This window comes from Rosa rugosa, chromosome 1, assembly GCF_958449725.1.
Source record: "Rosa rugosa chromosome 1, drRosRugo1.1, whole genome shotgun sequence".
Classification (NCBI taxonomy): domain Eukaryota; kingdom Viridiplantae; phylum Streptophyta; class Magnoliopsida; order Rosales; family Rosaceae; genus Rosa; species Rosa rugosa.
In genome coordinates, this window is record NC_084820.1 from 15,009,414 (window position 1) to 15,024,615 (window position 15,202).

Consider the following 15,202-nt stretch of genomic DNA (forward strand, 5'->3'; position numbering starts at 1 on the left):
CTCATAAGTCTTTCTTTATCGTCGTCAACCTCAATAATTAATCAAGTCAAGACATTTCAACTAATTAAATTCCAATCTTCACTGTATTGTGTGTACAAGTGTACAAGTGGATGCTCTTTTTCTTTATTCTTTTTCCTCTTTCCTTTTTCGGTTTTTCTTTTGTTTGATATTTTGGTGCAAATTGATGCTGGGAGAACATGATCAATATGAAGCATATACTATAAATAATGAAATAGTTTACTCCAAATTAATTTCTGCAACGAACACTATCTATAGGTAGCTTGTAGACATTTTGCCAGATTCCTACACAATAATTTCTGACTAAAGATTTTCCGGTCGACCAGATACCGATCTGATTTCATTTTCTACTTTTTCAACGGTGTACTTATCAAAACATATGCACTAATAGGGAGTCCAAAATTGAGGTTCTTGTTTAAGTATATTGGTATTGAGAGAGATTGATGAGAGAAGTGTATTTCATTATAGAGAATAGGAGCCCTATATATAGGGATTACAAAGTGCGTAATCTAAGAGTACAAGGATTCCTTATCTAACTTGGAGTAGGAAACCTCTCCTATTACAACTATAGAACTTATCCTAGTTTGACTAGGCACACTAAGTGTCAATATCCTTCAACACTCCCCCTTGTGCCGCTCAAACTTGGTGGTGACGCTTCATCCGTTGCCTCGTTAAAAACCTTGCTCAAGTGAAAAACCCTGTGGGATAAAAATGAACTCGAGGAGGAGAAAAGAGTGCAACACGTCCTTGATCCTTCGAGACTGAGTAACTCCCCCTGATGTCGAAATCTCCCCCTGATTGCTACAATCATGGGAGTTCGGATAACCTTCTTAATCCGATACTCTTCACATGTTTCTCGAATGTGGATTTAGGTAACGACTTAGTGAATAAGTCCGCTACATTATCCTCTGATCGGATTTGATTCACTTCAATCTTTAGAAGTGATTGTTGTTGCTGATTATAAAAGAACTTAGGCGATATATGCTTGGTGTTGTCGCCCTTGATGAAACCTAACTTCATTTGTTCAATACAAGCTGCATTATCCTCATAAATGCATGTAGGTTCATCTGTGGTAGACTTCAAACCACAACTTCCTTGAATGTGTCGAATTACAGACCTTAGCCATACACATTCACGTACAGCTTCATGTAGAGCAATAATCTCTGCATGATTTGAGGAAGTAGCAACAAGGGTCTGTTTCGTAGACCTCCAAGATATCGCAGTGCTTCCCATGGTAAAGACATAACCTGTTTGGGAGCGACCTTTGTGAGGGTCAGAGAGGTACCCTGCATCAGCAAAACCCATCAAGACATCATTGTCGTTTTGATGGAGGGAGATAGGAGGACGCCGGCAACATGGCCGGCGGCCATTCCATGGACGGGGGCGTTTTGCCTTTTGGGGTCCGATCCCAATTTTCCGTCATTCCTTTTCTCTCTGTAGGGATAGAATAGGCCCATATCAATCGTACCTCTTAGGTATCGAAAGATTGTCTTTACACCAATCCAATGGCGGCGTGTTGGCGCAGAGCTGTGTCGAGCTAACAAGTTCACTGCGAATGAGATATCCGGTCTTGTGCATTGAGCTGAGTACAATAATGCGCCTATTGCACTCAAATAGGGCACTTCGGCCTCTAATGGTTCTTCGTCCTCATCCCTTGGACGAAACGGATCTTTTCCGGGCTCAAGACTACGGCCGATCATGGGAGTACTCGCAGGCTTTGCTTTATCTTCATTAAAGCGCCTTAGAATTTTCTGAGTATATGCAGACTGATGGATCAAAATCCCATCACTACGGTGCTCGAGTTCTAAACCGAGACAAAACCGTGTTTTCCCAAGATCTTTCATCTCAAATTCGGATTTCAAGTAATTAGCAGTTTCCTTTAACTCATCTAGAGTTCCAATTAGGTTCATGTCATCGACATAAACTGCTACGATTGCAAATCCGGAACTTGTTCTTTTAATGAACACGCATGGGCATATTTCATTGTTAATATATCCCTTCCCAATCAAGTAGTCACTTAGACGGTTATACCACATCCGTCCAGATTGTTTTAATCCATATAGTGAGCGTTTTAATCTTATTGAAAACGCGCTCCGTGGTTTAGAGCCACTTGATTTGGGTAATTGAAGTCCATCTGGAACCTTCATATATATCTCTGAATCTAGATCCCCATAGAGATATGCTGTAACCACATCCATAAGCTGCATGTCAAGTTTTTCGGAAACTACCAAACTGACAAGGTAGCGGAACGTTATAACGTCCATTACGGGAGAATATGTCTCCTCGTAGTCGATTCCAGGGCGTTGTGAGAAACCTTGCGCCACAAGGCGGGCTTTATATCTTACCACCTCATTTTTCTCATTACGCTTTCTAACAAAGACCCATTTATGGCCAACAGGCTTTACACTTGGGGGTGTCTGCGTTACAGGCCCAAATACCTGTCTCTTTGTTAGTGAATCCAATTCAACCTGGATCGCATCTTTCCATTTAGGCCAATCTGCTCTTCGTTGACATTCTTCAACAGAACGAGGTTCGATATCATCATATTCTATAATCCCTTTCGCAATATGATATGCAAATGCATCATCAATCGCCATAGAATTTCTATCCATCATCTCATGTACACTAGTGTAATTTATGGAGATCTCTCTATTCTCTGGAGTTGGTTCTGACATTGGAGCGTCCCCCAATGATGTCTCTTGGACATAACCATAATCCGGAATATTCTCATGAGATGGATTATTTATATCGATGATTAATGGATTATTCTGTGTCAAACTCGCTTTCTTTCTTGGGCGAGAATCCATCGAACCTATGGGCCTCCCGCGCTTCCTGGCGGGAGCCGTGGGCCTAGCCATAACGTCACCATCATTGAGAGATGGGACGTTGGCGCCATGCTCATGCATTCTTGAGTTGGCGTCATGTCCTCTACTTTTAGGGACATCAATCCTTGCAGGCACGTTTGCAGCAGGTATGTGTGATCTCGTCACTTTAGCGATATCAGAAAACGCATCAGGCATCGATTCTGCTACGTTCTGAAGATCGAGAATTCTCCGCACTTCAATTTCGGACTGTGCGGTTCGGGGATCAAGATGAGACAGAGTGGGGACAGACCACGACAATTCCGGTCGTTCCTGTTGAACATTGATGTTCTTATCTCCCCCTAACGATGGGAAGACTGTCTCATCGAAGTGACAATCCGCAAATCTTGCGGTAAAGAGATCGCCTGTCAAGGGTTCTATGTAGCGGATAATCGTTGGAGAATCATAACCAACGTAAACGTCTAATCGTCGTTGAGGACCCATTTTGGTGCGCTGTGGAGGCGCAATTGGCACATAAACTGCGCACCCAAATATGCGTAAGTGTGAGACATTGGGCTCATACCCAGTCACCATCTGGGACGCAGAAAAGGGTTGAGTGGCAGTAGGCCTCAGACGAATAAGCACAGCTGCATGCAATATTGCATAGCCCCAAGCAGAAATAGGGAGATTGGTGCGCATCACCAATGCTCGAGCAACCATTTGTAGTCGTTTAATGGTGGCTTCTGCGAGACCATTTTGGGTATGAACATGAGGAACAGGATGTTCAACATCAATCCCAATGGACATGAAATAATCATCAAAAGTCTTTGATGTAAACTCTCCAGCATTGACTAATCTTATAGACTTAATAGGATGATCAGGGTGGTGAGCCCTTAACTTAATTATTTGTGCTAGGAGTTTAGCAAATGCAGCGTTCCTTGTGGACAATAACATGACATGTGACCAGCGTGTCGATGCATCAACCAATACCATAAAATATCGAAATGGTCCGCATGATGGTTGAATAGGTCCACAAATATCACATTGGATTCTTTGCAAGAATGGTATATTTTCTTTAGTGTCATTTGCATAGGATGGTCTCGATCCTAATTTTGCTAAAGAGCAGGCTTTGCAGAACGAATGATGGGTTTTGGAAACAATCAATGAGGATTTTGGTTGAGCCATGAAGTCACAATGGACCTTAGGAGTAAAAATTGGAGTCAAGGGAGCAGGGGTGGTGTCAAAGCCACCCTTGGGCCGCAGGGGGATGGCGGCGCCGACCGGTGATGGCCGGACTTGAGGGGGAAAGGCGCCGTGAGGTGCAGGTGCTCCTCCTTGATCCAAATTTCGAGTTTTACTTCCTTTCGTTCTGAAAAAGGGATGTCCGTGTGAAGTCTTTAATATACGGATCATCATGTCACGACCTGGGTGTCCCAAACGGTCGTGCCAAAGCCTATATGTGTCGGAATCCCATAAATCATCTCTCATGACATGGTTGGATTCAATGACTCGAATAGTGGTTGCATACAACCCACTAAAGCGACACATAAGTTTCTCTAAGACTCGTTTATGTCCGTAGTCATTAGAGGTGATGCAAAGGAACTCTTGTCCATTCTCACAATGTGTTTCCACATGAAAACCATTGGCTCTTATATCTTTGAAGCTCAATAGGGTTCTTCCTGCCCTAGGAGCATAAAGAGCTTCGGTGACATTCAAAGTAGTGCCATTAGGCAACATAAATTGAGCTGGCCCTCGACCATGAATCAATTGAGATGGTCCAGCCATCGTAGTCACAGAAGATCGAGTAGGCGCCATCCATAGGAATAGCTGCCTATTTCGAAGGATGGTATGTGTAGTGGCACTATCCACGAGGCATTCGAGCTCTCCGGGAAACATATTTTTGGTTTTGGATCACGCGCGTGTCGATGCAGGCGTGATGGAACGAAGCGAGTCGAGATATCCTTGGAGTAGGAAACCTCTCCTATTACAACTATAGAACTTATCCTAGTTTGACTAGGCACACTAAGTGTCAATATCCTTCAACAATTCTGATATTATGCGAGGTGACTGACTAAAAGCTTAAATAGTAGCATTCTCTCAGTGCACCTCATAAGTTTAAAATTTTAATTTTTGAGTAATTGAGTCATCAAAATAATAATTAGAGTCATCTACAGAGAAGGACCATCATATTCAACCTTATATATATGTTGCCAGCTCTTACATACAACAGGATCGACTTTAGGAATTTCACCTTGACTAGAGGTCTAGAACCACTGTTTTATTTTTCACTTGAGAGCGTTCAGCGATCCTAATTAAGAAATTAATTAAACAAGAAATCCATATATTAACAGATTGCACATTCGTAGAAGAACCTAAACCATTGAACCCTAAGATTCTTCACATTGACTAAAGGTCGATCTAGAACCACTGCTTTATCTTTCACTTGAGCACGTTCAGTGATCCGAATTAAGAAACTAATTAAACAAGAAATCCATCTATTAACAGATTGCACATTCGTAGAAGAACCTAAACCATTGAACCCTAAGATTCTTCCACTATGCTCGACTTGAACTCAGTCTTTTCAGACACACATAAGATACAATAGCAAGACTAGAACCTCCATCTTGCATGTGGCCAGGGACTTTCATTTGTATTGCCTGTGCTTCTTCCCCTCCACGAGCCGTTTGGCAAACTCGACCAGTGCTTCTTCATAGGTACCTTCTCCTTCAGATTTCTCATACCTCCCGTTATCCAAATTTACCCTTGACACCGGCTTTTTCAACAGCCCATTCCCGATCTCCACAAGCCTCTTCAGATTTTTCTCCGTTGCAATATCCACCGATGACTCCTCACCGATCAAACTGTCATCCTGTGATTTTCACAACAAACTGTTAGCCTCAGGCAAGTTATTCCGTCAAACAAAAAAACACCATGCATTTACATGTCTATCTATACATGGGGAGATATATTATAGCTATCGATCTTGGATTCTTGGTAGTGTTTTCACAAGCTAGTATGTATGTGTGTGCTAGAAATAGTTTGAAGTGTTTTCTTACTTAAAAAGCACTTTCAGCGCTTAGGAAATGCTTCCAATTGATTTATAGGAATAACTTATATTTTTATATACACGATCTATATGTTCTGCTGACCATATGTGCATACAGCAAAAGTACTATTAACAAGAAGCAAACAAGTCCTGTATTGTTACAGTCAATCTGTCAACAGAACCATTCATTTATGCACCTGAACACGTAGGTAGTTGTCTTTGGCATTGAGGGACTGAAAGAGAGTGGAGACATGAATGTCAACCATATCCGAACTTGCATCGGTAAAGATATCGATCATAGGTGTGCTCCCATTGTCAAACATCCAATTGATCAAACCCCATTTTGAGGCCTTGGTTGCACTGTACTTCCCTTCGAACTTGGCAGTGCCTGTGCCCAATGATAGCACTAGCAACCGATTAGCATCCATTGGTTCTGAGCCGTGCTTCAACATCTCTCTGTTTATGTGGCTTATGGCCATCATTGTCTGTAGATATTATGCCATTACAATAGACTAGATACATACAAGGTGATATTGCTAGATATCTAACATGCTATGTTATCATCTTGTTAGTATGTCACACGTGATGTGATAAATAATTCAAGATGACAATCTGAAAATTAACCTAACATTACACAATTAATTGTTGGACGAAAAGGATACTTTTACAAACCTAAAATACTTACAGGGTTGTTTGCGGCAACCCCACCATCGACGAGATCAAAAGTACGGGTTGTTCCCTGGCTGTCCTTGACCTCGAAGTAGTGTGCGGGGAGAAAAGTTGGAGCTGCAGAGGTACTGATACAGATATCCGAAAGCTTTGGATTTTTCAGAGAACTTTCTTTTGCCTGTACTTAAAGAATTTAGTCTTGAGTACCATTCAAAACCAATCTGAAAAAATATATATATATATCTCAAGAGTACATTGATTAATGGCTTAATTTATGGTTATCTTACATCGATGGTTGAGAAAATCACAGGCTGAAGGTGTTTGATATCAAAGGCTGGGATGATCACATTGGTTAGAGTTTGCTTGAGAGTAAGGTCACCGAGCAGCTTGTTCGTCATTGTGCGCAGGTACTTCCCATCGTATTTTGGGCCCATCACGGCACCAACCGCACTTTGAATCGATGTCAAGAAGTTCTTTTGACTACATATCGATGCAGATAAAGAATTAATATACCGTTATATATACTCGCCAAATTTTATTTGCTTAATTTTGGTAGCCGTATGTGATATTGATCCCACATTATTTGGTCAGTGTAACTTTAGTAAATATTACACAAAGTTACTTCTTCTAGCTAGTTGATAGATCTAGATCATTCTACGTACTGACCTATTTTGAGGGAAGATCTTGGGTGTTTGTTCAAAGTAGAAGTTGTTGATGTCCTTTGCTTCATACATGGGTCGATTGTCCTTGTTGGGAGCTGTAAGCATGGTAGTGACCAACCCCCCTGTGCTTGTTCCGGCAATTATATCAAAATAATCTGCAAGTCTTGCACTCGGACCATCCAAATCCTGCATTTGATGTACAGAGAGAAACCAAGTTATAAATGAGCAAGCAAAACACATATAAAAGATGGAAGTGAATGTTAATATATAGGACACCTGAAGCTTGGTTTCAAGAAAGGCAAGAAGGGTGCCGGGTATGATTCCTTTAATTCCACCTCCATCAATGCTTAGCACTGTCACCATCTTTCTTTTTTCCAAGCTAGTCGTCATGACGTTAGTTTAGTTTGTGATATAGATCCTAAATCAAGACTATGATGTTTGATGAGTGCAACCTTTGCAGATGTGAGTTTTGAATATGAAAACCCAGATCACTTGTGATGTTTATAACTTACTTGATCAATTGATAGCAGTCCTCACAAGTCTTTTATAAAAAATGGAAGGAAAAAAAAAATCATTGCCAACCTCATGATATTCCAATTAATTAATTAAGTTCCAATCTTCAACGTTATGGATATTTTTCTTTTTCATATCTATAAGTTGATGCTGTTGAACATGATCGATTATGAATCATTTCAACCTAAATAATGAGAATGGGGGTTGCATGGTGCAAGAAAACATAGATTAATCACTTTCGGATTAAGTTATCTGTAACAACCCCTCGAGGTTCTAGACATTTTGTTAGATTCCTAGACAAAATTTTCTGACTATATTATCCACCAAATTTTTAATTTTTCGTGGCTGTTGTGTCAAGATTTCCCGTATCGGAATCTCACTTGGTTGTCAATTACTAACTTATTTTTGATATAAAAAAAAAACTTATTTTTGATATCAGATGTTTTAATTACAGATTTTAGAAAATTAATTTATTGTAAAATAATGAGCTAATAATGTATAACAAATTAACAAGTTATATATGTTAGGAGATCGCCAACTATGCACGATGCCATGGTAAGGTCAAGAAAATTTTCGATCCAGTTATATATATGTATATACTATTCACATGCACATACACTATTTAAATTACGTTTGCTAGTACGTACTGGTGCTTTCTTTCATATTTCAAGTTGTCATGATGAACAATTTGGAGATAATTTGTTTCAATGATGAAACAAGATATATAGTCAAATAACAGATTGGATATTCTTATTTAGAAGATTAATATTAATTCTTCCATTTTAAAATAGAAATAATATGAATCCACGAGTTTATTTGATAGGCATATTATTGTTTCCGGTACACTGGCCAGAACATCATCTTCGTGGGACTCTCAATTCCTTTGCCTGAGCTTTCCTTCCTTCCTTCCTCCCTCCCCTAGCTTCTTGTATATTTTCTGAGTGAGGGTATACAATAGTATGTTTTGGGATGTGCTCATTAAAAATATCTGAAAAAAGTTGGACTTAAAACCTAAGGCAGAGCTCCAAAAAACTCAGAATTCCCTCGGTCTAGGTTTTCGGAATCTCGCTCGTCCGGTGGCGCTCGGGTTAGGTGAGCTTTGCCTTGCCGCTAATGGGCCGCTGCCGGACGGGAGTTGCTATTCGCTCGGGGAGATCTAGAGAGAAGTTTTGAAACTCAGGGCTTCAGATGGGTGACGGTGGTGAGTTCCATACGTCATCGCTGGGTGGGGTTTGCATCGTGCAAGGATGGCATGCTTCGGCGGGGCTCTGCAGATCTGGGGAGCGGTGGCTTGGCTCTGAGGAGCTTTGCGGCGGTGACGATCTAGGGGATCCGGCAATGGCTTTCGATCCTGGAGAGGGGTGCGCGAAGTAGGTCATTGCAGTGGACGGTGGTGCGTCATAGTCGGGCAGGCGCTGCTTGGTTGGAGTATGGGTCGTCGCGATACGAATAGGGCGGAAATGGTGGTGGCAGGTGGTGGTGCACGGGCAAACACATGTGGATGATGATGTTTTGGGCCTTACTCCAAATCTGATGGGCCTTGGTTTTTTGGGCTTTTTCCTTTGATGCCCCATTGGGTCTTTAATTTGGACTAGGGCTTTGCCCTTGGCCCATCACTATATTTTTTAGTTTTTTGTCTATTTTACAATAAGGTTCCGTTTTCAGGGACAATCTACGCACCTTTGTGCATCTAGTTTTAGTATTTGGTCTTGGTCTTGTCTACTTAATTCTCAGTGTCTCTAGTTGACACCAATTGAGGTCTCTAGGCGACTAACTTTACTGGTCAAGAGTTAGGTTGGGAAGGCCAGATCTTTCTAGCGCCTTCAGCGTAGTACCAAAGGGGGATCATATCTAGGTATTTGATTGTACAATGAGTATGTTTATTTCTATGTACCACTGTGGATACTACCACTATCTTTTTGTTTGTCTAAATGGCAGCGGAAGAGTATGTAACGACCTATTCTGGCTTTTGATGAATATATATTCGCCCACTGGTTCTTTTTCAAAAAAAAATAATAATAATAATAGTATGTTTTGGGATTTGGGTTATATGAAGGCCTGCTCACCTAATGGACAGTTTTTAAGGGATTGTGAGGGACAAGTGAATCTGACAGCTGAAAATAAATCACTACTAGAAAAATGCCCTCAGACATCGGCCAAAAACCGATGAGAAAAAGAATCCCGACCGATGTCTTAGTGGGTGACGAGAAAGGTCCGGAAAATCCAGACATCGGTTTTTAGCCGATGTCTAATATCATTATACACATCGGTTCCTCATTATAAATCGATGTAAATACGTTTAAATGATAACAAACTTGTATGTTTATATATTGTCAAACCCTCATCTTATTGCCTTCAATGCTTAAAGAAATATTATCCTACAGCATAACTATGCATTTTAACATCGTTATTCATTTAAAAAAGATGACTGATACTGTTTCACACATCGGTTTTCTGATCTTCATCGATAACAATACTTATACCGGACATCGATCTCTATCTAAAACACAATGTGCACTAGTTTGTGGCACATCGGTTCCAAAAGTTTAATTCGATCTCTCATGGTTAATGGGACATTGATTTTCATTTTGAAACTGATGTATTTCTCTTAATAGACATCTGTTTTTATGGTTATAACTGATTTAAACTTTATGTATAGACATCATGTTCTTTAGATGAGGATGATGTCCACAAAATATGTAACTGCTGCTATAAAATGCAATCCATATTTGACAAAAGTAATTTAAATATTGGAGTATTATGTCCAAAATCATTATCCTTGATGGTTCACAAAATAGGCAAAATATAACCCCAATTAACCTACTACAAGAGCCTAGCAATTTCTATTGCAGTTTTGTTCACAATTGCTACAGTCACTTCATCTACCACAAAAAGGTGCGAATTAGGTGCGCTACAAGACTGAAGAAATCATATGGATAGTTCACATTGTTTTCATATTGTCTAAAAATTCTTGAAGATCTTCCAACTTTGCACCAGAGAAGCCTGCAAAAGAGAGTATATTGTAACACAAACATGGAAATGCAATGTTTCCTGTTAAATTCCACTTGCAAGACCACGGACTATCATGAACATTTTATAGCTGTTACCATTGCTATCATTCATCACAGAGATAATGTTGAGCTAACATATGACTATATGAGCTAATATAACAACATAACAGTAGTTAACAACTTGAAAATTCTACCTCGTTCCCTATGTCATTCATCGATCTAAAAGTTCAACCATAGCAAGCTCTGTCTTTTTGATACATCCACCAACATGAAAAGCACCTTTGCGCTAGTTAAGTTGTTGCCAATGTCTAAAAGCGTCATTTTACCTAAGAAAATTCTCATATCAGATAAATTGTAGAGAAAGTTTGTTAACCGAAAGTGGCAATTGACAGAGCAAAGTGCAGACCTTTATGTAAGGCTAAACCTGACATCAAAGCATTGACTCCTTCATCTCCAATAGAATTTCCGTGTAAATGAAGTTCCTGCATGTATACCGTAGCTATTAATCTGTGACATCTTGCAATGAATAACATTCTGTTTCTGTTGCAACTTCATTTATTAAAAGCACCAACATATATATTTACAGGTACATCATAAAATATCGTTGCCAAAGTAACTGAACAATTAACAGAGTGATTTGTCCAACATGAAACAAGCAGAGTGGAAGTAAATGAGACAGGTACCCTTAAAGACTAGCTTGTTCCCCTCAAGTCCTTTAGCTAAAGCATTGGCGCCCAAGGCTCCACCATAGTTGCCACTTTAACATAAATAGAACATCCGAAAAATTTCAGAAAGACCAAAAGTTAAGTGCTGCTAATATAAAATTCGTAACTCAGAATATTAAATAAAGGCATAGCCAGAAATAATACAACAAACCGTTTGCAAAATAGCAATCCGCATCTACAAGGTTTTGGTCAAGCAGTATAAAGTTGCAAGATTTCAACTTTAGATAAAACTCACAAGCTCACAAGTACTAAGTCCGCTGCATTGTTTCTTACCCAAGGATGAACCTCAGGCTGGATTGTGAACCTTGTAAGAAAAACTGCTGATGCAGCAATAACTGATGGTAGGAATCGAACACAGCAGTAGTCAAGTAAACTTAGTTCCGCAAGATAAGCACCCAAGAATTCAAACTGCAGACCTGAAGACTGTAAAGCAAGAAAAATAAAAGAAACATTAACAAATAATGGAGAAGAATAGCAAACAAACATCAAAACAATATAAACTGCTCTCCTATTTTGGAATTCTTTTGAGCAGCTCTTGCGAAGATTCTGCAAATCAAAAAAGCAACATTACTGAATTTTCAGACACTAACCACATAGGTGGAAGAAAAAACCAGCAGAAACAACATGGAACAACCATTGACAAACAAGAAGACCAAAGACGTCTGAAAGGATTACATGCTTGAGAAACTTCTTCGTACTTCATGTCAACTATATACCAAATATACTCTGAGGAACACTCAGGTAAATGAGATCACAGTTGTAATATTCATTTATTCATGTTTTATATCAATTAACCAACTGGGCCACCTCTAAGGCCTACTGTATGCATTATATATAAAAGACTTGTGAAGCTGGAAGTGTTGTTAATCAATTAAGTGGCCTACTATTGAGTACCCATGTGCTTATTGTACTTAAACAAAGACAGCTAGTTGTAGCCGGCAGAGGCCCTTGTCTGAAATTACAAGAACTTCATGAGTCATGTAATAATTCATCCTAATTAACCTAAACAAAGTGGCTCAAAGTAGCAGTTCATTTATCTACTTAAAAATAAATCAAAGCTCTCCTTAGAAATCTTACTTTCCACCAACATGAGGAGCACCCTTTTGGAAACTGGGAGACATATCTCCTTGCAAACCAGGTATGATCTCAGTCATTGCTTGGACAATCTTATGATCTTCGTCACTCTATCTTTCATAGCAACTACCCCCATCTTGGATCCCTGCAAACCTGCTACGAAAGTATCACATGGTTTTAGCTGAATCCCTCCATTTAAAGTTCAAAATGTGTAAAATGGGATTGTATAAGACTGCTTAATTACCGTAATACATGGGGTAAAGACATAAGGAATTCCTGTTCCCCTGACTTCAAGGGCATCGCATAATTTAAAAAGCGGATATATATACACACCTGATGTAACCCCAGAATCTCGACTTCCTCACCAACTTAAATGCACCCTTGTTCAATGCGTCCAGTAGCAACAGTTCCACACCCTTTAACACACATGAAATTGATGAATTCAGCACCAAAAAAACAATATATGAGAAGCAAAACTCAAAAAGAAAACTGACATCATTTATGAAATAGCTCATTTGAAATCATAGTGAGTTGCTTGACTAACTAATATGGAGATGAAAGTTCAAAAAGTCCAGACCTTACTCCAAGACCTTGGCAGCCCTAGTGAGACGATCACTGCTCTTGTCGATGGAGATTTTGAAGACGAGCTTCTGGACCTTGATTTCCCTCATGGGGTTCGCGAGCTTCTTCTCCGACGCCTGCAATCAAGGTTTTATAGAAGAAACAGATTGTTAGATTGCAAAATCAATTCAGATACATGTTCATAGATTACAAGCATACAAGGACCAGCTAAAACCCCTAAAAATACTATCTCTATCAATTCATGAAATCATCCAACAAAGTCTCAACAACCCTCCAATTAACAAAAATCTGCTTCATTTCACTTCATCGAGATGAGGTTTATCCACTAATTAGATCCAATTCATAAACACCAAAAGAAAAAAAATATAGTTACAGTGTTGTTAACAATATTGCAGAGCATATAAATGGAAAATGAGATGCAGGAGCTAAATGGGTATCCCAGTTTCAATATTTACATCAATTTCTACACCTTATAATCTGAATTGACAAAGGCATGGCCAACTCATTAAACATACTATACAACAAAGAAGGTGTAGTCTCACCGAGTGAATACAATTACGGTATGGCGCGGAGCAACACCACCAAACAACACAGTTCCTGTTTCACGGCATTTTGATTTTACTTCTTTGATTCCAAATTAATAGGTCCTAGCCTTCAAACTCCCCACTAACAACAAAAACAAAGGACGAAAACAAAGTTAATCAAACCTTATAAACCATTTACATATCAAGTTAGCTAGCAGAATATATAACACAGATAAGGACAGTAGCTTGGATAATGAAACAAATACAAAGAAACCGCAAAACTTGAACAATCAAAGACATTTCATGATGTCGATCTGGCAAAAGCAAAGCCCTTTATTAAACTGATTAACTAAGATTAATCTAAGCACCATAGTTCCAACATAACCCAAATTCATGAGACCAAATTAACGAATCTAAGCACCATAGTTTCAACAGAAAACCCAAATTCATGAGACCAAACTAAGAACTAAAAGTTTCAAAAATAAAATAGAATCGACATGAACAGCTCAAAAGATCAGAGCTTTAAGCCATTCAAAAACAAACCCAACTCAAATACACAAGAATTAAACAAAAAATACCCAAACTTTAGATCAAAACCGGCTAGAAAACCAACATTGGTGGTGAAGAGAAGAGAGAGAGAGCGGACCTACGCTGGTGGCGGTCGGAGAACTTCCTCGATCCGGCTCAGGTCGGACAATGACGAGATCAAGTGGGAGAATGAGTTCATGGTCAGGTCATTGAAGGAGCTCGAGGCGGTTCTGGGTCAGTGAAGGAGCTCAAGGTGGCTCGGGTCGTTGAAGGACGAGGTCGGGTCGGAGAACGAGCTCAGGTCGTAGAACGATCGAGGTCGGGGAGAACGAGGTCAAGGAGAATGAGGTCGACCAAGGTGAAGGAGCTGCGTAGTCAAAGTGGGAGTCGTTATTAGGTAGGGTTCGAGAGTTTTTTGTCTGAAAAATACCAAGTGTTGGGGGGAATGAAAATTTGGTCCCCACGCCTCTCAAACTTTTTAAGTTAGTCCCTCCGCGTTTTTTGAACGAGACTTTACACATCGGTTAATTTAACGACCGATGTTTATAATCACAATAGAAATCGATATTTCATAAACCGATGTTAGGATGTATTTGTTACATCGCGTGAAATTCCGACCGATTTAATAGTGGTGATGTCTGATGGCATAATTCTAATAGTGAATGCACAGTTTTAAATTGTTATAATTTCTGCTTTTATATTTAATACATGTGGTTGAGATGCATTTGTCCCTCACAATCCCTTAAAACTGTCCCTTAGGTGAGCAAGCCTGGGTTTATATGTGATTTAAGTCATTCAACTCATGTTTTAATCTTGTAGGAAAGAAGTTAATATTTCGAGCGGAAGTAGCTAGACAAAAAATTTGTTAAACCACCTAAATTTTAAGTAAATTAAAAAGAAATGATTCCACAATCTCCACTTTTTTCTCCCACTATTTTCTCTCTGCAATAACTACTTAATCTATTTTTTCTGCAATAACTACCCACTTTTCTGAATTGACCATTTGTGAAATGTTTTTTAATATTTGAGAGATATATTGGTAAAAATTT

The 15,202-nt window shown here is 39.4% G+C and overlaps 1 protein-coding gene and 1 long non-coding RNA gene across 7 annotated transcripts; both read right to left on the bottom strand.

Annotated features, from left to right (window-relative positions):
* Nucleotides 1-5,033: 5,033 nt before the first annotated feature.
* On the bottom strand, nucleotides 5,034-7,673 carry LOC133727349 (patatin-like protein 2). The gene is made up of 6 exons (XM_062154941.1): nucleotides 7,473-7,673; nucleotides 7,201-7,382; nucleotides 6,822-7,014; nucleotides 6,551-6,712; nucleotides 6,063-6,350; nucleotides 5,034-5,688 (listed from the first exon to the last, which is right to left on the bottom strand). Exons 1-6 carry the CDS (start codon nucleotides 7,584-7,586, stop codon nucleotides 5,464-5,466), a joined length of 1,164 nt encoding a protein of 387 aa, XP_062010925.1. The 5' UTR covers nucleotides 7,587-7,673; the 3' UTR covers nucleotides 5,034-5,463.
* A 2,764-nt stretch (nucleotides 7,674-10,437) lies between these two features.
* LOC133720395 (uncharacterized) lies at nucleotides 10,438-14,607 on the bottom strand. Of its 6 annotated transcripts, none has more exons than XR_009851838.1 (10): nucleotides 14,276-14,607; nucleotides 13,644-13,767; nucleotides 13,097-13,217; nucleotides 12,853-12,935; nucleotides 12,523-12,675; nucleotides 11,719-11,991; nucleotides 11,404-11,477; nucleotides 11,127-11,202; nucleotides 10,915-11,046; nucleotides 10,438-10,712 (listed from the first exon to the last, which is right to left on the bottom strand). It is a non-coding gene; the product is annotated as an uncharacterized LOC133720395 (long non-coding RNA). The 6 variants fall into 6 exon arrangements; XR_009851837.1 differs by having other exon boundaries at nucleotides 11,681-11,991; nucleotides 14,272-14,606; XR_009851836.1 differs by having other exon boundaries at nucleotides 12,764-12,935; nucleotides 14,272-14,606.
* Nucleotides 14,608-15,202: the final 595 nt, after the last annotated feature.